Source organism: Gymnoscopelus microlampas (genome assembly GCF_963454915.1).
Source record: "Gymnoscopelus microlampas genome assembly, chromosome: 14".
Taxonomy (NCBI): domain Eukaryota; kingdom Metazoa; phylum Chordata; class Actinopteri; order Myctophiformes; family Myctophidae; genus Gymnoscopelus; species Gymnoscopelus microlampas.
In genome coordinates this window covers 38,395,899-38,418,244 of record NC_139951.1, presented here as the reverse complement: position 1 = coordinate 38,418,244, position 22,346 = coordinate 38,395,899, and the positions used below count along the sequence as shown (strand labels likewise).

General features: G+C 42.8%; 1 protein-coding gene across 1 annotated transcript in view; it reads right to left on the bottom strand.

Annotated features, from left to right (window-relative positions):
* lhpp (phospholysine phosphohistidine inorganic pyrophosphate phosphatase) overlaps window positions 1-22,034 on the bottom strand; it is a gene marked incomplete at its 5' end in the record, with an annotated part of 38,488 nt that extends 16,454 nt beyond the window's left edge. The window contains 6 exons of the mRNA XM_084078633.1: window positions 16,744-16,835; window positions 17,445-17,537; window positions 18,153-18,216; window positions 19,200-19,353; window positions 21,276-21,463; window positions 21,901-22,034. Of these exons, the coding sequence (XP_083934759.1) occupies window positions 16,744-16,835; window positions 17,445-17,537; window positions 18,153-18,216; window positions 19,200-19,353; window positions 21,276-21,463; window positions 21,901-22,034 (725 nt within the window). The remainder of the gene's footprint in view (window positions 1-16,743; window positions 16,836-17,444; window positions 17,538-18,152; window positions 18,217-19,199; window positions 19,354-21,275; window positions 21,464-21,900) is intronic.
* Window positions 22,035-22,346: the final 312 nt, after the last annotated feature.

Here is a 22,346-nt window from a genome sequence, read left to right as displayed (position 1 = left end):
TACTCCAGCGGTCCAGGCACCTCCTAGGCTCCAAACTAGCCTGACAGCGCGTTGTGGGTTCAAGTCCCAATCCCGACGGCTTTTGCTGCATGTCACTCCCCATTTCCTGGCAGACTATCCTATAAATAAAGGCATAAAAGCCCCCAAAAAAGAAATAAACAGTCCAGCTAGTATGTATCAGTGATTGATCACACATTCAGAATGTCGTATTCACACAGAGGTGAGAAATAGTCGGAAAACTAAAGACATGCTGTATAGCCAGATGAAAAATGATTATCCAAATGTCTACCACTTTAACGCTGCATTACTTGGGACGATAACAAGAAACTTGTGTTCCCTTTAAAATGTAAAGAGAAAAGAAAGAAAGACTGAGGGACTAAATAGAAGGCTGTGTTGGGTCTATCATGGCCATAATAGGGGGCTGTCTGCTCTGGATGAGAGAGTCATGGCCCTTAATTGATTGCGTTTATATTCAGCACGGAGCTGCCAATTCCAATCCATGGGACGGGATGAGAACATAGATGGGATTGTATGTAAGTTAATTAGTAGGCACTGAGTGTGGGGGCAGTATGGAGATCAATGAATGACATCCTAAACTACTACACTTGGCCTTATCTAGAGAACAAGTATAATTGCTTTTATCTTATAAATGGACATCTGTGCCACACGGTTAGATCAGATTACAGATAATTGACTTCTTCTTTAATAATATCCTCCTCACGCAAATGCTTCTGCAAGTCGACCCACTTTGCAGAGACTATATCAGATATGGATATCATCATCAGGTACTTTCACATAAAGAGATGTTAAACACACTATAATCTCTCATCCGGCTACACAAGCGATAGTATAGAACCTTATAGAACAAACCCACGGTGGAAGGTACAGTACAGTGTGTATGATGTGTATTTGGTTGTGACGGACTAATATATGCTAATGGAGATCCATAATAAAGTAAAGTAAAGTACGTATAGAGCAAACCTGGGTGGGACGGAGCTAAAGGGCACAACCAACGTTTAACCACTTAAGCCCTATACTTTGTTGTACAACAAATAGGGAAATTAGCCGGTCTACAAGCTCACAACGCGCTGAGATGTGAAGCATTGTGACCTTGTAGATCTGCTATTTTTGAAAAACTTCTGCCCAAAATAGGGATTTGAAGTGGTTTCAAAATTGTTTCAAGGATTAGGACAGCAGCAACGTGGAAACTCAAGGATGATATACAAGGTTTATGCAACATGCATTTCCCTTGACCATGCAGATAGCCTGCCTGGAGGCCCGTCTGACATAGCAGGGGTTTGAGGAGAACTGGGCTGGGGGAGGGGCTAATCAAAAGACAGAAAATAGTTAAAATGAAGAGATGTACGATGGCCTAAAAGATGAAATGGTGTTGGGTTGGATGGATGGACACAAAAGACAATCATGCAGGAAATGTGTGTGCACAAAGCTGCACAATGGTCACAAATCACAATGGTCTATATCTCCTCGTCAAATAAATACTTCACCTATAAAAACAAAACCGCTTCACAAGAACAATGGTGTAATTAACCACCTGAACCCTAGTGTTTTTCTCAGCATAATAATAGGCAAACATGCCGTGACACCTCAAAATAATCATAGTTGAACTGGGGACCCCCCCCCCCCCCCCCACCACCCTGACAAGCACTTGGAATTGTAGGAATTGAGGCATTACATTTAGTTTGACTCGGTTCCACAGATAAATATTGTGAAAATCTGCTATTTTCTTTGCTAAATGTTTGTCTTTCTTAGATTATTTGACAATTAGGCCATGTTTGACCAGTTTTTATTTAGTGTGTTCATTACTTTTGATGCAGTAATGGTCTTTTTTTGGGGTATTAAAAAGGTCTTAAAAGTCACTAAATTGTCACTTTACTGTCATCTGGGGACCCCCACAAAATCATGTGGGGGACCCCCCCTGGGGGTCTCAACCCACAATTTGAGAACCACTATAGTAAGGGGTCTCTGGGGTGGAGCCTGGGGGGCAGGCAGGCAGACTCTCTCTCTGACACACAGTCACAAATAGATGTTGTTGTGCTAACGTGCAGAACTTCAGCCGGGGGAGAGAAAACGGAGCAGAATGAGATAAGTTCTGTCTTCCTGCCCACACAGACATAACTAATGTGTCAACAGTGGTTATAACAGGAATAGGGCGTGGGGCGCAATGCTAAGTAAGCGCTAAATGCTCTAAATTTTACACTGTACAATGCCTTGGACCTCATCCACACACACAGAGAGAGAGGGAGACAATCTCACACAAAAGGTCACGGCAAACTGCGTAAACAAAACTGTGATCAAGTGTTCTGGAGGAAAAAGTGCTTACACACCCAAGCTTTTCAATAACTTAGTCAACCATAATCTGCCTCTTGCACAACACAAAACCGAAATCCAGTTCTACAGGAGAGGCGTAGAGCAAACGAGACAGGGGGAAACTGGGAAAGCCATAATCACGACAGCCAGGCAAGAAGGTTTCATAATTGTTTGGGTCATAAAAAGTCACAAAACAAGGCCCTTCCCGAGTATGTCACTTACAGTACATTCCCCCTGGAGACTAATAGTCCCCTGTCTTGACAGGCACACCTGAAACCGTGTACATTATGATAGCCATTGGGGCTATAAGACACCGGTGGAAAAGCTGCAAGATAAGCTTGGGCTGAAATACAGTATGTACCGACAGCCATCCCAGGGGCAGTGCTCGGCTTGTAAAAGAGATTAAGCTACAACGGCAGCCAACGGTGCATGCACGGAATACATGGCCGCCCCGTCAAGGTTCAGTGTCACAGATCTCCGAAGGACAACACTACGCCGCTGTGTGTGTGTGTGTGTGTGTGTGTGTGTGTGTGTGTGTGTGTGTACACACCGCACACCAACTGGTGTCTGTTTGGTTTCAAAAAAGGAGAGGCGATATATTGATAGCTGATAGTTTGTGTCAGAAAAGAGAGAGCATCATCTTTCTTCATGAGCACTGAGCAGTGGGGGATAATATAGCGAAAGCGCTTATACTTTTCCACGAAGTAGGCTAATTACACTGCATTGTTTACAGTTATTGATATAATGGCTAGTTCTTAAAGCCGAAATGGCTTATTTGTTCACATATTACAGGGAGGAAACTATAAACTATAAAATATAATTGACGTGATTAAAAGCCTTGCGTGTTGACACAACGTTGTGTCGGCAATTAAGGCCTTATAACACTGACAAAAGAGCAACATGACATAATGTCAAGCCGACAAACCCTGCTAAGAACCTATCACTGAGCGATTCTCTACCGCGAACGTGCGTTTCCCCCCCTAATCTCAGTAGCCTCGCCCAGTAGGCCCCCGTAGGGCCCCGCCCAGTGGGGCCTACTGGCGAGGCTTCTTTCGCTCTACATTAGAAGAGTTGGGAACTGTGGGCGTTGTCACATACTAATACAGCCCGAATACCCATTCTCAGCACCGGCCTCCGTGGCTTGCCTCGTTAAATCACTAGACTCCCAACCCACACCTCCAGGGTTTGACTCCCGCTGATGCCAATACTTTTTCCAATAACCGCGGACTACTTTTTTTCGCCGATAAAGTATAGTTTTGGACTGCGACGGAGGGGCGCAGTCTCAAGCGAACTTGAGCCACAAGAAGCACCACCGAGCGCGCTAAAGTGTGCGAGTTGCCGTGCTGAACGTTGCGAAGCCTACTCAGCCCCGTCCGAGTTATGTACCGATAGGCACAGAATCGTAAATTATCGCCCCACCCCAGGCAATGCCAGTGCCGAATATTATTCTCTACCACAGAGTACTGCATGACTAGGGGCGAAGCAGGGGGCGTGTCTACTGAGATTGGAGAGGAAACACACGTTCGCCTCCCTACCCCCACCCCCCCCCTTCTCCTATTTTAGAATGTGTTTACTGGGGTTGGGGATGGGACATTTACTTTCCTAATGAGGCATCCTTCCTTCTATGCCGTGAACAGATAATGCCTTTATTTGCCTGGTTTCATTACGAGGGGGACGGGACAGACAGTGGCGATCTACAGTACTCAGGAAATCCTGGCTTATCACAGCCTAGCATAGCGTGTCACTCATCCACTCAGGTTGTGGGCTGTGGTGGGGGAACTCAACCCATCCTGTGGAGACTAGTGGCCATCGACTGATGGAGTACCAGACCATTATTATGGGGGTGGGAGGGGATTATATATTAGAGAGGTGATTGGGGGCTTGTATAAAAGGCGCCTGGAAACATGTATACTGCAATATCTGTTCATTGCAGTCAGTGGTGTAAAGTAACTAAGTACATGTAATTAAGTACTGTACTTAAGTACAATTTTGAGGTGTTTTTTACTTTACTGGAGTATTTCCAATTTACTTGTTACTTACTTATACTCCACTACATCTCGGATCCAACTATTGTACTTTTACTCCACTACATTTATTTGAAAACTTTAGTTACTTTGTAGATTTTGATTATTATTACAAAACATACTGTAACCACTTCAGCCCTATATACATTTCGTCCATTAGAAAATAGCCAATCTACAAGCTCACAATGCATCGCATCTTGTGAGCTTGTAGATCTTCTATTTGTACTTTAAGTACAGTATTAGTACCAATACCTTTGTACTTTTACTTTAGTAAATTTAGAATTCCGGACTTTTACTTGTAACAGAGTATTTCTACATTGCAATATTGATACTGTGAGTACTTTTTCCACCACTGATTGCAGTACATGTTTATCTCATTTGCCTTTTTATGTCAGAGACGTACAGTGCATCTTCTCATACACACCGTTCTAAGCATGATTGGAACTTAAGTGCCGAAGTGGCTTAACAGGACAGCTGTCTTTCTTTGTATTAGTACATACTCTGTAATTAACACATCGTCAAAACCATATCCTTCCAACCTTGTATACATATCTATCATTTCACGTGCATTCTCCACACGCCCGATACTTCTAACTGTAGGGTGTTTCATAGCCGTGGCGTTTACACAAGGAGTTACACTAATGGCTCTGAGACATTTGCATACTTATCATTTGATGGGAGCCATTTGTGTACAGTATGCAGCAGTCAAATTGACAAGGCGTGTCCTTAACTGCCACACTTTTTACACTGCATGCTTGTGCAGGCGCAGTTTCACACCACACGCACACGCACACGCACACACACACACACACACACACACACACACACACACACACACACACACACACACACACACACACACACACACACCACAAGTCACGAAACCAAAGAGAGCACACACACAGCTCCAAGGACTCGATGCATCACCAGTTAATTGAACATGGCGTGACAGCGTCCTTGCAGGCGCAGCACACGGCAACAGTAATCTAGTAAAATGTTTGTTTTTCTCAGCTGTGTGAGTTTGGGGGAGGGCGGTATGACCCAGCCGCCCCGCGGAGCAACGAAGGAGGAAAGGCTAATCAGCTTGATGATCACATGCCTACTGACCCCTGACTGAGGGTCACTTCCTGTTGCGTCCGTTAGTCTGCCTGACCATAGATGGACGGGGGACTTGGACCAGGCGTGGTGCTTCTAGCCAACAGCAAGTTTGTCCCAGTAGGGACTCGTTTGTCTCTGGAGAGGTTTTATACTCTGGCCACAATCTGTTTGGGGCCAGAGAGTCCGTTCCTCCCCTCACGTTAGCAGTCGAGTGTCGGCTAGGGCAGTGGTTCTCAACCTGTGGGTCGGGACCCCGAGGGGAGGTCCCCACATGATTTTGGGGGTGGGGGTGACAATTTAAGGACTTTTAAGACCTTTTTAATACCTAAAAAAGAAATGAACTGAAAAAAGACCATTACTGCATCAACAATAATGAACAAACTATACTATAAAAACTGGTCAAACATTGGCCTAATTGTCAAATAATATAAGAAAGAGGCAAACATTGTGAAAATAGCCGGTCTACAAGCGTTGTGAGGCGTTGTGAGCTTGTAGATCTGCTATTTTCACAATATTTATCTGTGGAACCGAGTCAAACAAAATGTAGACTGAAAGAACGAGCCCAATCGATGGTCTTGAAGGGCGGAGCCAAACCCAGGCGCTGGATTCCAGCGCCTGGGTTTGGAGCACTCTGATTGGTTAGGAGGTAACAAGGTCCTAAGACCAGCGTTCCTGCAAGGTTCTCCCAGGCTTTTTTTCTTTTTAAACAAAAAAAAAGGCATGGGTTTCCGAGGCTAAACAAAATGTAATGCCTCTACTTCTACAATTCCAAGTGCCTGTCAGGGTGGGGGGTCCCCAGTTCAAATATGATTATATTGGGGGGTCCGCAGTTCAAATATGATTAATTTGGGGGTCCCCAGTTCAAATATGATTATTTTGGGGGGTCCGCAGTTCAAATATGATTAATTTGGGGGGGTCCCCAGTTCAAATATGATTATTTTGAGGGGTCCCCAGTTCAATATGATTATTTCGGGGGTCACAGCCTAAAAAGGTTGAGAACCTCTGGGCTGGGGGAAGAAGCTTGCAAAGTAAACCATTCTGAAGATGGCTCCTGCTGCTGTGTAGAAATGTTTGCAGTAGTGCTTTTCTGCCAGCATCTAACAGGAATCCGACGATGAGCTGAACTTCCTCTAATTCCTCGCTGGCACTCGGCTCCGGCAGATAACAGCCATGAAAGGTTTAACTGGCTGAGCCAAAACCTAAATTATAGGATCTTCAAAGGCCTCATCAATATTGTGATCGTATATGAAACATCACCACGCTAAGTACTGTAGTACTGCATGAGTTGCCAATAAAGAGGAGACATTCCCCAGCAGAATTAGATACGCCAATAGCCGTAGCTGCATCCAAAAAAAAACCACAAGCTTGTCCTTCTTTGATCATAAAAATCACAGAGTGCATTTGCATGGAAGGAGACAGCATTAATCCGTTAAGACCGGGAACGCATCTGTGTAACCACTTTAACCATTATTTTATACTTTGGCTATTCAAAAAAAGCAGATCTACAAGCTCATAGCGCGGCACCAAGTGCCGCACAATGAACTTGTAGATCTGCTATTTTTTTTTTATCGTGAACATTTTTGCAAATCTTTGAATATATGTATTTTTAAAGCAAACATTTTTAACTCAAATCTTTGCATCTGGGGGTCCCTGGAACTAAATATTTTGAGATGGGGTCCACGGCCCAAATACAATTTTGGAGGTCCTTGACATGAAAACGTTTGAGAACCACTGATATAGAAATTTTTCAAAAAACTGTAGGATTTAGAAGACATTTGTAGAAGAATCCCCAGAAGCAAAGATTTGGGTTAAAAATGTTTGCTATGAGCTTGTATATCTAAGAAATCTAAAAATTACACAGATGCGTTCCCCGGATTGAATGGGTTAAAAGACGAAAAGGTCTACAAACCAAGTTGCAAGTAACAACAATTAAACCGGTGGTGGGGGGGGACCCAGAGCACACATGGAGGACCAGCATGCCTTCACCTTGCTTTCATGAGGCTTCAAAGCGTGGCCTGCTATGTGTGTACACTGCCGTGCCAACACGGCCCCTTGAAGATAAGACGACAGAGGGACCAGTGCAGGAGGCCAGTCATTTCTGAGGCCTTTCATGAAGGAGGAGATGGCTATTTACAAACACACATGGATTATTTCCATGTCATCAGCTTGTAGAATGTATGACTGAATCCCCTTCTACGGTCTAGAGAATGAACAACAAACGGGACACTTCCTGTGTCTTATTACTGGCGTTATAATTAAACATGCCCCATAAATATGCATATTTCCCCAAGATCCTTTGCAGTCAGATAAAATATTTATCAAAAAACTTTTTTGATTTCATAGGATGAAGAGAAACATATTTGGGTGCAAAATCGGCCATTGCAAAACAACACATACGTACAATATGTCAGCATTGCGTTTGAGGCGGATCGTATAAAGTGAATCAGTGATACCTTTCACTGTCCTTGTGCCAAACTATGGTTATTTATTGTAGTTCGGGGTCCTGCAACAACCACCATCAAACTGAGCTTTTTTTTTCAAGCTCCTGCCATGAAAAGTAGCCAAATCCACCTTTGTTTGCATCTCAACACACTCATGTGTGACGTTGATTCCATCCATTCCCCAATTCGCACATACTAGGATGTGACGTCACGGTACCTAAAAGCGTCACCAGAATTTCATTGCAAAACCCCTTTCATGAACGTTAAAAAAGGAACAAACTGTGGATGTGATATATAGCGCACAAAAGACAGTACAAAACATGACCAGCACGTAAAATGTTAACTTTTCCAGTGCCAATGATGTGGGTTTTCCCAAAGGCCCAGAGTGCCAATGACGCCTTTGAGGTGTTTTGGTGTTTTCAGTGTTTTTCCACTAGATGGCGCTGTTTGCTGAAACATGAGTGACCATTTCATGCTCACACAGACTGACACACAGATCCAGGAGATCTGGTGATCCCAAGATTTCCTCTTCCATTCACTTCCTTGTGAAGTCCTTGATTTAGAAAAAAGCCTGCATCTCGCCTCCCTGGTTTTACTCTGCATTTTTTACGAGACATGGTACAGTATATTCAACGGCCTAGAACAAGCGAACGGGTCGCGAACGGGTCGCCGAAGCACGGTGACACCCTCCGTGTTTAGCTGCGATCGGGGGCTCGATCATACTGGAGATACATATTCTGTGACTACTTGAAAAGGTAAGTAAAACGAAACATCGCTGGCACTATTGGCAGTAATGTTTTTAGTTACTTGGCACTGTATGAGTTAAAGGCAACTCCTGGTTGAATTGCAAAATGCTGTGGGGGGGGGGGGGGGCAATAAACTGCATCCTGGTCCAGTAATTTGACTACACTCCCAGTACCATGCACTGGCAAACATTGAACCATGAAGATAAAGCAGGTTCCAACACCGTGACTATGGCCGAAAACACACAAGTGAAGTTGAAAGGGTTGAATCTACAGTAGGGGTTGGAAGGAGAGAGTTCAGTGGGGAGGTGGATTGTTCCCATGCTATAGTTGATTCACATCAGCAAGTTAGATCTCCAACAAACATGCTGCTGGTGCTGGTTTTCCAAGCTCCGTTTGTTTGGTGGAGCAGCTACCCCTCCCCTGCAAACCTGTTCTACATTAAAGGAGCAAAGGGTTCTCCAGCTTCCCCCAAGGGAACCGTGCTTAGGCTCACGCTCGTTATTTCAGAAGAGAGGGAACAGTCGTCTGCTCGCGGAACAATCTTAATCGGCTACACAGCTACACCCACCTATTAGGAGGCCCAGGCACCACAGTGTGTGAAGAGCTCATTGAGCTTAATGTATATGCCAAAGCACAGGGGTGTCGCTCGCCAAAACTAACAGATCTACAAGCTAACAACGTATCACATCTATAAAGGTGAATGTAACACCAAATGATGCGAAACGACTCCAGTACGGAAGCCGTGTACAGTATGTTGTGCAGTCCAGTAGATCAAGGGTCTTCAACAGGGGGTCCGGGACCCCTAGGGGGTCCTTAGAGTTACAACAGGGGGGCCGCCAAATCTTTGTGTGATACAACATTTTTTATATTAACCACTTGAACCCTAGCATCCCTTTTCTGAGGAGAACTTCAGCCAAAAATAGCCGATCTACAAGCTCACAACGCCTCACGTTGTGAACTTGTAGATCGGCTATTTTTGGCAAAGAGGTTTGTTGTAGAGGGAAAAAGAGCAGACAAAAAAAAGAGTAAAACAACATAAAAGAGTTTAATCTGCAACACAATTTTATACAATATAGAGGGGGTCCCTGCTTCATCTCTCTCTTAGCTAGGGGGTTCTTTGCCTGAAGAACAATGAAGACCCCTGCATTAGATGCATGCAGATCTGGGGAAAAATTCAGCATAAGTATTTTTGCAGGATCCACTTGCGTCTAATGCCCTTGTATGGGGATGCGGCACATGCACGACTGCTGCACCGCGGGGCCGTTCCACATTTTTATGCATCTGGTGTACACATAGGCCTTTACTCAAGCCTTACTCAAAGGCACCGCAACACCACACCCTGGCCCTATACATCACTCTAATCGCATTAATCCATCACTGTAACTTAACGTGTACATGCATGAATGTGCTGTACATTAGATGGGAAAGTGAAGCGGGGGTGTGTTGGTGTATAATCCTCTAAAAGTCCTCCTTTACATGGTTATGACAATATAGACATACATGTAGGATATAGTCAGACATCAGCGCATACCATTCATGCTAAGCTCTGTGTTAACAGTAGCAACTATAATGACAAATCGTATCACAGCGCATTGGCTAAACTTGAACACTAAACACCATCTAAAGGCACGTCTCAGACATAAAAAAGCACAAGATAAGTAGTCTACAGGGTGTCTAATAAGTAAACAGATTATAAAACTGTCTTCTCGCCTAAGTAGAAAACATTTATGAGTGCAGACACCAGTACAAACGCATGTAAATTTGCGCACAGGCATTTGGACTTATGTTTGTTGAGATTTACTTAGATTTATTGACTCCGCTGAGAGTTCACCATGCAGATGGTGAAAGAGAGGAGCCTTGCGAGAGAGAATGCACAAGATAAAAACTCTTCCATCTGTCAAACCTTTTAATAAGAACTCAAGAATTTCATGTCCATGTTTCATGTTTCATGTGGCATTTTACTGCTACGAGCGCAACTAGTCGAGAGCTCTTTTAATATCGTGTGATGTGATTGGATTTGTTTGGCGATTTGTATCTTCTCTCCCTTCCTGTGTTCTCGCTGGGCCTGGGTATTTAAAGCAGCCATTTCCCCCAGCCCGTGGCAGGCTGGAGGTCTGCACAGCATCTGGTTGACTTGGAAACAGCTGTGTTTTCACAGATCTGACTGAGGTTTATGGCTGCTCCGAGCCTGCCTAGGTTCAGCAGGCCTTACTCAGGCTAAACAATGTCGAATGTCACGTCGACCCCTCACTCGCAGTTCCTAAAACATGCCATCTCTGTCACTAGCATCTAGTAAGGAGCATTGTCAGGTGGCTCTGTGGCGCTGATCGCTTCTAAACTAAAGTGAGGTCTCATCTGTTCTAAAGCAAGTTCGTTTTTCCTGGAATTAAACTTCCTGTATCTTATGTTACCAACCCTCCAGCTATGATGACATGCTCTGTAGCAGAACTGAGGTCAGGCGATGAAAATATATGGAATAAGTTACACAACATTATTCAAGTTCCAACACTTAAGATCGTGTGGTCCTGCAATGATACTTAGGGCTTACTTAATGAAAACTCCATATCAGCATTTACTTAATGAAAACCCTACACAAAAATGTTACATTTAAATAAAAATACAAAAGTAAAATGAAAAAGTAACAGTAACAGTAACAGTAAAGATGCATGCAATAACTTCTTGACCCCGTTATTAAGGTTAACTTGTGCGCGAGTGTGTGCAGGTAGCATGCAAACTTCACACAGCAATTCCATATCATATATTTCCAGAGGGTACTTGTAGGGTACCCATCTTGCGGTTAACAATTCCAACTCGTCTCCTGAAACATGCATGATGGAAGAGCAGTGATCTGATTTAACCTGTGGGTTACATGTTGCTCATCCTTAAACACAGTTCGGGGTGTTTCTCATGCTCTCGGGGCTAAACTGGGACTCAAATGATCCAGCAGGGGCTGAACCGAACGTGATGTCATGCGCTCTAAGCCAGATGGCTGCTATACTCAGTCCCCTGAGGAGCCCTGTATTGGCCGTGTACCGTACACACCAAGGACATAGCAGAGCGAGCACACACACACACACACACACACACACACACACACACACACACACACACACACACACACACACACACACACACACACACACACACACACACACACACACACACACACACACACACACACACACACACACACACACACACACACACACACACACACACACACACACACACACACGACAGGATTTAGAGTGTACAGTAGGCCAGTGTGCTCTCTGTGATGGGATTAGAGCTGAGTGATGCTCAAAAGGGATTACTCAGCATTCTCAGGTCACATGGTTCCAGGAACCACATGAAAGGCGCTCAAACAGTAGAGCACCTGGCTGTTCCTGCATACTACTACACTACCTAGAGTCTAGGTAGTGTGGTAGCCTGTAGGCCTATAGTCTAGGTCCTCTAGACTATAGGCCTACAGGCTGGAGTGGGACACCAACGCTCCCCCCAACCCCAATGGAGCATTATTGTCTACCTCAAGAGCAGTGGTGGAAAAAGTACTCAATTTTTCTACTTAAGTAAAAGTATCAATACTGTAACATAGAAGTATTCCGTTACAAGTCAGGAATTCAAAATGTACTCGAGTGAAAGTACAAAAGTGTTGGTATCAAAATGTACTTAAAGTACCAAAAGTAAAAGTACTAAAATATTTGAAAATAGCAGATCTACAAGCTCAACGTGTCGCATCGCGACGCCTTGTGAGCTTGTAGATTGGCTATTTTCAAATAGCCTATGTATAAAATGGGGCTAAAGTGGTTAATGTATGTTTTATAATGTAATACTTTATATCTGCAAAGTAACTAGTAATTAAAGCTTTAGTGGAGTAAAAGTACAATATTTGCCTCTGAGATGTAGTGGAGTAGTAAAAGTATTTGAAATACTCCAGTAAAGTAAAAGTACCTCAACATTGTACTTAAGTACAGTACTTGAGTAAACTTACTTAGGTACTTTACACCACTGCTCAAGAGACTAAAACTATGCAAGAGAAGAGAAAATTTACCAATTAGGTTAACACCAAAACAGCGGGAGTTCCTACTCGATGTTTCGATCACACAAATCTTCACGATTTCACACTCCTCCGTACACAGACTTCCCCAAAAATGTTTCACTTCTGTAGTATTACGTGCATTCAGGCATTACTCGTGGTCCTTGGAACACACATTAGACTGTAATATAACTTATAGTTCCCATAACGGTCTACACTCCCTCTCTCTCGCCTCTCAGTTTTTACAGCCAAAAGCACCACATTTTTCTTCTTAAATAAGTGACCATATGTTTCTGTAATTACAACATAAGGGCACTCCAGTAATCTGCTGAGACAGGGCCATAAATCCTTCTGAGAGCCTTGTGAGAGACCAGCATTCAACATGTGGATGAAATGAAGTTATTTTCAGATGTATTCTAATTCAAATAAACACAATCTCATAGGCCAGAGGAATGGGGCACTCTGCACACTTTCATTCCAAGTTCTTGTCTTTGGGTGCCCTCTTGTGGTAGCTTTATGAACTGCATGTACTGTATGTCGTACAGTGCTTCTCAAACATTTTCATGTCAAGGACCCCTAAATTGATAAATATCAGCCCACAGACCCCCATCTGAAAATATATGCCAGGGACCCCCAAAAGAGACCATTTTAAGGCTATAGCAGTGATTCCGAACCATTTTAATTTCAAGGAACCCAATTTGATATGCATTAGTGGGCCATGACCCTCATTTGATGGATCTTTTATCTCTGGGACACCCATATACACTGTCAAATCAATGTTAATCTAACTCTGAGAGTGTACGAATGGAACCAAATGTAAGGGTCCATTTGGTTCCATTCGTACTCTCTCGGAGTTACAGACCCATATGGGTCCATTTGGTTCCTATCAATCATTTGACTGGGGACCTCCTGGATCCCCCTCAAGGGCCCCTGGGGGTCCCCGGACCCCACTTTGAGAACCAATGCTACTGTAGTATATTGCCAAAGTCATCTACAGTGGTAGTTCTCCAAAAGTGGGGATCAGGGATCCTCAGGGTTCCTTGAAGGGGTTCCAAACGGACCCTTGCACAGGTCTGTAACTCTGAGAGTACAAGTGGAACCAAATGGACCCATAACTCTCAAGAGTCACGGGGTCCTTGGAGTTAAACATTTTGAGAACCATTGATCTACACAGCATGCATGCAAGCTGGTTAGGGGTGAAAAAGAAAAAGCTAGCTAGAGGGATCATGGGGTCTGTCCTGTCTGGGTAGAAGGCTGCTGGCTACACTGTGTCATTATGACATCATCATCTTTCTTCCTGTGCATAACAATTTTGCATGTGCAAGAATAGCTGCTGGTTTGCACGCACTTGCAGCCAATCATATCAAGCACTGAGTGAATGTTTCCATAACAAAAAACAAGTTGCTAACAGTCCAAATCAATACACCGATGCGCATGAGAAGCAGCTCGCAACAACCTAATAAACATCAAAATGTTTCATGTTTCTTGTGGTATGTTACTGCTAGAAGCACGACGAGTCAAGAGCCTTTTAATATCATCTGATGTAATTGGATTTGTTTGTCGAGTTATTTCTCTCTTCCTGTGTTCTCAGCCATTTCCCCCCAGCCTGTGGTCGGGCTGGAGGTCTGCACAGCATCTAGTTGACAATCAAGTTGTAACACTCCAAATCAATACACCGATCAGCATGAGAAGCAGCACGCAACAACCCAAACATATGAAGCCACGTACAGCAGATGTCTTTTGGTTTGCCATTTTTCTATTGTAATAAAGGGACCTGCTAGAGGAACCAGTGTCTGGCATGAATAATTGATTCGATACAAAACAACAAGCATTATATTCTAACAACGATGGTCATAATAACTCTTTGACTGCCAATGACACACATTCACTTCCATGTTAATGGATTTGGAAAAATAGCTTTTTCTCTGCTTTCTGTTGCTTTTTGGCAAAAACAACCTACATTTAACTGCCAATAACTATGGAATGGATGATCGCGACGGCACGCTCCCCCCCCCCGATCGATTATACTGGAGATAAATATTCTATGATTTTTCAAAGGTCTGTGAAAACACTCAAGAATCACTGGCAGTGGCTTAGCAAACAATGTTTTATTTCAGGCAGTCAAAGCGTTCCTCGTCTAACTCGAAACTTGAATTGTTTTGAATAGCAGTCCTATAATATATGTGTAGTCGGCTAATTAATATGATTGTCTATACTTGCCTGGATACACTGGCTCAATAAACACACAGGGATGATAGATGTCTATTAAATGACTATAGAATTGCCATAAATATGTTGTCTGAATAATGATTAGGGGTCTTGTTAACCACTTAACCCTATATACTTTGTTGACCCGGGTCCCCCAGTGGTCTGCACTTGGACCCCTTCCTTTTTTACCCTCTACATCAAATCTATTTGCTGAAAATACTCAACCTACAAGCACACAACGTGTCACGTTGTTATGTGAGCTTGTAGATTTGCTATTTTCTCAGAATGTTCAACTATTATGACATGCCCAGTATAGGGTTCATGTGGTTAAGATAGGTTGCACCTGATCCATTTCTCTCACGCTAATATTGAATGTGACACCGGGACGAAGCAGAAGCAAACATTTGACTTGGCAAATTGCGCAAATATGCCGGGCGTCTGTCTGGCAAGCGCACACAACAAGCACAGAGTATCAGTTGATCTTTCAGGTTCCTTACATCAATAGGATGATCGGTTGGATGCAGCTCACAAAAAAGGGCAGCACTTGTTGACCACCCTGGACACTTGCAGTTTTATCTTACGAACATTATCCAACAGAACTAGGTTATCAAACTACCTATCTTACTGTAGTCTTTCAAGACATGTACTGTGATACACACATTCATTGTCTCCATCTATTCAGGTGTGTGCTGCAAATTATTGACATTGACATTCACATGCATTCAAACAGGCTCTCACTCTTTCACTTTGAGAAGGCTGCCAGCCCCCCAACAAATAAATTGTTTATTTAAAACGGTGAATTACCCCCGAAATGTTACAAGTTTAGAGGTTAGGTTAGACATGGACTCAGACATGATCTAAGCTTTCTTTTTTTCTGTATGTGGTTCCAAGACACATTATTGGATTGTGCTTAATTAAGGGTCTGGCTACAACAGTGGCCTCCCAACCCATTCAGGACCGCAGTCAATTTCAGTCTTCTGCCAGAACCAGAAAATCCATTTCTCCCATGAAAATTTGACGTCCCCCCATCGTATTTCTCCAATTGCAACTGGCCGCAACCCTGTTTTAACTACATTAATATTCTGCTTGTCCCTTACAATATGCATTCATGCATGAATGCGTTCTTATTGGTGGTATTGTTGAAAATAAATGTATACATTTATCTTACTCTAATGCTGCGTGTGTTGTTGCAAGTAGTTGCAAATGCCAAAAATGAAGGTGTAATGTAAAGGTTAATGTAATAGTTAATTGCACGTCTGCACGACTCTTGTTGCTCAATAAACAACGGTGTATTGCCAACAGAAAAGATGTCAAACAACACTGTTAGTGTAATTTCTTAACTACTCAAACTTTATAATACTTCAGGTGACCGGGGTCCCCTAGGGATCTATACTGGGTCCCCTACTTGTTTCCCCTCTACACAAAATCTCTTTGCGTCGCAACACATTTTTGGCAAAGAGATTTGGTGTAGACAGAAAAAGTCTAGAGGGTACATGTGATTAAACGTGCTACCAGCCTTATGCTGCGTTCACACAGGCAGATCCAAAGACACAGTCTACCATTCATTTTCTATGGAAGCCAGCGACATGAAGATACCATGGATACCTGGCGTTTGTAGCTGCTACAAAAGATACAAAGAAACAAATCTACGAATTGAAGTTGAGCTGGATTCAACTTCCAGATACAAAGATACAAAAATACAACTGTAGCTCCGATGACTCGCACACTTGATGACGTCAACGACCGTGTTGAGCAAAAGATACAAAGCGACAGAGCGACAAATATGCTGTGTATTTTTGTATCTTTGTATGTGCCTGTGTGAACGCAGCATTACAGATTCAGGTTCCATTATTTCCACTGACCTGTATTTTCCAGTCCTAACTTGAACACCTTTCATTCCAGTGTGTTGAGCCCCGCCCACATCATTCACCAGATCATCTCCAATCATCAGTGCCTGAGAGAAGAAGACAGTGAAGACATGCATGCTTAATTGTACTGAATATACTACAACTACCACGACTACTAATGATAATGTATTTGAGTAGCATTTTATAAAATGTCTAAAACAGAAACATGAATTAAGTAGCAATAGAAAAACGAATGGTTTTGTGACCAAGGCACACCAATGGGCGCACACCACAAAGAGCGCACAACATATAGTATGGACTATAATAATAACAATAATGCTGATACATTGGCTCTGTTTGTGGTTCAAACCCAACATTAGACACGATGTCACAGAGCAAAGCATTCGCTGGGGGTCCATTCACGGGGGTCCCCGGACCCCTAGCGGGGTTCCATAACCCCTATATACTCATGATATCAGGGATCTCCATACATGGGGAGAGAAAAGGGACAAGGACTGAGACACACGCATCTCCATAATATATGGCCATATCTGTCATATTGGCAGTGGCACGTAGGTGTTGAACTCTAGAGGTTATGGGCCCGAATTTCTAGTTGTTTAACAATGGTGAACAATAACATTAAACAATGAATAAAATGTGTAAGGAACTATAAGCCTGTATTCCATATGCATGTATTGTAACATGTTTCTGATTACCTCGTGTGGTTGAAGCCCCATGTCATTGAGAACGCTCTGGAAGAACATAGTGGATGGTTTGCCGATGACTTCCGCCTCTACATCACAGGCATACTGTTGAACAAATGTACATAAGATGTTAATAGATAAATAGTAGAGATGTACCGGTACCATTGTTTCCTTACCGACACCGTTTCCGATACCTACAACTTGCGTATCGATCCGATACCAGGGTGTAATTTTGGAAAATCTAGGACAGTGGTTCTTTAAGTGGGGTACAGGCGTGAAGGCGTTCCAAATGGACCCTTACACACCTATAACTCTGTTCTCTGAGTTCTGAGGGTTTTTGAAATTAAAAAGTTTGAGAACTACTGATGTAGGAATAAATAAAAAAGTACATTAATAATAGTTAAAGTGCAGCTACAAGTTAGGAAAATAATAATGTATAGTAGTAGTACAGTAAGAGTATAAAACATTAGTGCAACTAAAACATCATCTGAAGTAAACATCATCTTGTGATAAATTGTGTGGTGTCCGAACGCAATAGACTGGCATACTCGCCGATACTAGCATTTGAGGCAGTATTGGCAGATTTTATGATACTGGTATGATACCAGTATCGGAAAAGTTGCCGATACTGCGTGGTATCGGTATCGGAACAACTCTAATAATTAGTCACGTAATAATAATATAGTGAATGTAATATAGTATGTCGAAGAGAGCACGCACCTCCAAAGCCTTCATGTAGACGCCAACGTCCAGTTTGAGACCATCTGTCTCTTTATAGTACCTCCTGGGGGACAAGATTTGATCATATCACACAAAAGTCATTTTTAACTGACTGTACTAGAAGTTCGGGCCGCGTAGAGTTCGTCTAGAGTTCAACACCTACGTGCCAACGCCGATGTGACAGATATGCCCATATATGGAGATCTGGGTGTCTGTCAGTCCTTGTCCCTTTTATGGCCATATATGGAGCTCTCTGTATTTGTCCGTCATTGTCCCTTTTATTCCAATGTATGGAGATCCCTGACGTCATGAGTATATCTGCCCAATTGCCCATATATGGGCATGCTGATATAACTATTCATAAGGGTGGGCAATATGGCCAAAATATCATATCACGTTTTTTGTGAGATCCAAGTGTGTGACAGTTATATTGGTCCTGTAGTTAGAAGGTGCTGAAAAGTGATATTTTGTGGCTGTTAAAAAGGTACATCTCTATCTATCTTCCGATAGTAATCATATCTATAGAGTGTTACTGTTTGTTCAGTAACAGGGGTCTGTCTCCCCCTCTGTCCAGCTCTTTAGAAAACAGAACATCCATTTTCAAGTGGGTTACAAATTCCATCCAATCAGGAGAGAGAAAGAATTTATCACCTTTCATTCCAGTTACAATATTAGTCTCTTAAATGTGTTTTATCACTTCCAATTTGAAGCTGAATATCCCTGTGGGAAAATAAAGACAATTATTCATTTCATTTGTTTTTCCTGTATGAGTTCTCTCTGCTGATTGGATGAAACTGGTAAATCCCAAACTGAAAATGTATTCTCTTTTAACTAAAGAGCTGGAGAGACAGCGAGACCCCCGTTACTGAACAAAAACTCAATATAAATGACTGCTAAAATATAGAGCTATTTAACACTTGTTTTAACAAAACAATTTCGCTCACACCACCTTTAATGACATAACGTCTACAGTTTTAACAGCTGGTTGATACCAGCTGTTAAAACACACTGTATGATGTAGTATGATATTGTAATGAATATCCTTACCCTTTGCCCAGAGAGAACAGCACAGGCTTCTCCAGGCCCATGAGAACCTGGAAGGCGTCGTTCAGGTTCTGGTAGGAGAACTTCTCCGCCGCGTCTCCTATGACCACGCAGTTTGGGTTGGTCTGGTCAACGCTGTCAAACTCAGGGACGACACCTGCAGTGAAAAGAAATCAATGCAACAATGTTCCCAGTTTCAATGTGAAAACATTAGGGGTGTAACGATACAGTAACTGCATCGAAATATCAATTTTAATTTCAACTATCAAAGTATATCGATATGTAAACAGCAACATATCGTATCGTTTGATTTTGTATCGTATCGTTTTTGCATTGAATCGGTTTGCAATGCAAGTAATCGATTGTATCGATACTAAGTACTAGTGCATTGTATTAAGCAATTTTAAGAAGATAAAATAAAAAGAAGGGTTTCATTACTTTTCCATTCCATATCGCTACACTTGGTTTATCGATAAATGTGTGTATTCTCTGTGTTCATGTCAAGGTGCGGGTTTCATATGTGTTGAATGTCCATGTATTTGACAGAGAATCACTGTGTTTACTTATTTATATTCATAATAATAAATGTTTCCTGTAAATAATCTGCACTATCCACACGTTTCACACAGATTTAATTTCTTTGCTAAATAGTTACTGTTTCGATTTTAAATTAACCATGAATGAACCAATATAGTCCATGTATCATATCGTCAACCATGTATTGTGATGCGTATGGTATCGCTGTTAAAATGTATTGTTACACCCCCAGAAAATAGACAGAACTTCAACACAGCTATCCCAGACACATATCGGATGGCTTATCCTTAAGACTTTCCAAAAGATGTCTTCATGATATTTTGTTAATGCTTCATATAGCATCTGACCTAAAAGCATACATTTGTCTATGGCAGTCATTGTGGTCCTAAATATTCAATATTTTGAACCAAAACATTGTCTGTCAAGGCCAAATGTTGAAAATGAACTCGTCATGGCAGCCTGTTCTCAACTAGTGCTACCTGGTTCCAGGGGGTCCCCAGCTAAATGATTGATAGTTAGGAAACAAATGGATCCTGGTCTGTAACTCCAAGAGTGTACAAAGGACCCATAAAGGTCCATTTGGTTGCATTTGTGCACTCTCAGAGTTAAAAAATAACGCTGAGGATTTGTGTTGACTGAGGTCCCAGAGATAGCAGTGGCTCAGGGGTAGAATGGCCGGTAGAGAGGCCAGATGAGAACTGCAAGGTTCCCAGTTCCGAAAGTTAGTGTCGAAGTGTCCTTGAGCAAGACATTGAACCCCTAATTGCTCCCGATGAGCAGGTTGGTGCCTTGATGGTTTCCTCTGCCATCGGTGTATGAATGTGTGTGTGTGTGTGTGTGTGTGTGTGTGTGTGTGTGTGTGTGTGTGTGTGTGTGTGTGTGTGTGTGTGTGTGTGTGTGTGTGTGTGTGTGTGTGTGTGTGTGTGTGTGTGAAAATGGGTGAATATAATGCACAATCTATGTAAAGCGCTTTGGATAAAAGCGCTATATAAATGCACCATTTACCATTTACCATGATTATAAATATTGTAGCAAATGGAGGTACTTGGCCAAATGCATATCAAAATGGGGGTCCTTGAAATTTGGGGGTTAGTTCACTTGAAAATGTTTGAGAACCACTGGTTCTCAAACATTTTCAGGTGAACTACTCCCAAAATGATATGTATGTATGAATAGACACTAGAGCAGTGGTTCTCAACCTGGGGGTCCCCAGTTGACAATGAAGTGACAATTTAAAGACTTTTAAGACCTTTTTATACCTAAAGAAAACCCCCCAAAAACATTACTGAATCAAAAGTGAAAAAAACAACTATACTATAAAAACTGGTCAAACATTGGCCACATTGTCAAATGAAAATTGTGGAAATAGCTGATCTACAAGCTCACAACGCCTCGCAACACGAGGCGTTGTGAGCTTGTAGATCAGCCATTTTCACAATATTTATCCGTGGAACCGAGTCAAACTGGGGGGGGGGGGGGGTCACGGCCTGAAAAGGTCAAGAACCACTGGACTAGAGCACAAGCTTTAAAGTGCAGTAGTACCATCATAAACCAGCAGATGGGGACGTAAGCCTCTCTCCTTGAGGATGGCTGCTGCTGCAGGAGCAGGAGAGAACACCTCAGAAACACTGATCTCAAAGCCCATGTTCTGAAGCTTGGCCACAAACTTCTCCCTGGTGGACTGGGTCTCATTGGTGCAGAAGCGCAGCTTCAGGTCTGACGCCTTGAGCCTGGAAATTAATGTGAAATGGAATGGAAGTGTGATTCTAATCATTCTATGCAGTGGTGTAAAGTAACTAAGTACATTTACTCATGGATGCTTTCAACTACGCGACCCTATCGGTTGGGAGGTGTATTGCACTCTGATACAGTACAACTCTATGAGAAAATGGCCACCAATCGGATTAATTTGCTTTTTATTGAACAATACGGAAGATACGGGTACTTCTGAGGGCCCGAACATAATTGTAACATCCGTGGCCATGGGATAAGCACTTTATATTTGACGTCTGAACGTTTATGTAGATGTACGGGACAAAAAGGGACAAAGTGCAAACACCAGGTTGCAGTTTATCCATGACTGTCATGACAGATGACCGTCTTGGACCCGTCCCATGGCTACAACAATCGAAGAATGCAGAGATTTACGGTTCTCTTTAAGACTCACTTTTTCACAGCTTCAACGGAGCCAGGAATGGGAACCCCGCCGTCCGCTCCACTGTCATATAGAACACCACACATGTCTAGAACGACACCTTTCAGGGGTTTGTCTGCAGACTTTGACCAGCTGTCAGCAGCCATGATTCTGCAACGTTGGGTTGAGGCTCAGAAAGAACGCATGCGTAAAACAAACACTAAACACTAGCCCTGTTTGGAACCACTCCCTCCTCTGTGAAGCTCCGACATTAGGTCCCGCTGTGTAGGGTGCTGGCAGAGTGCGACACCGGTGAACGGTGACCAATATTGTTGATTCTTACCTTTTTCCGCACATCGTATCGAAAAAGTAAAGGTATTCCCCCCTGCTCTCAAATGTTTGACATTTTAGCGGTGAAGAACATTTTACCGACGGGTTGAAACAAGCGTTTAAATCGCTGTTTAAGCCAGCCTGTGGCC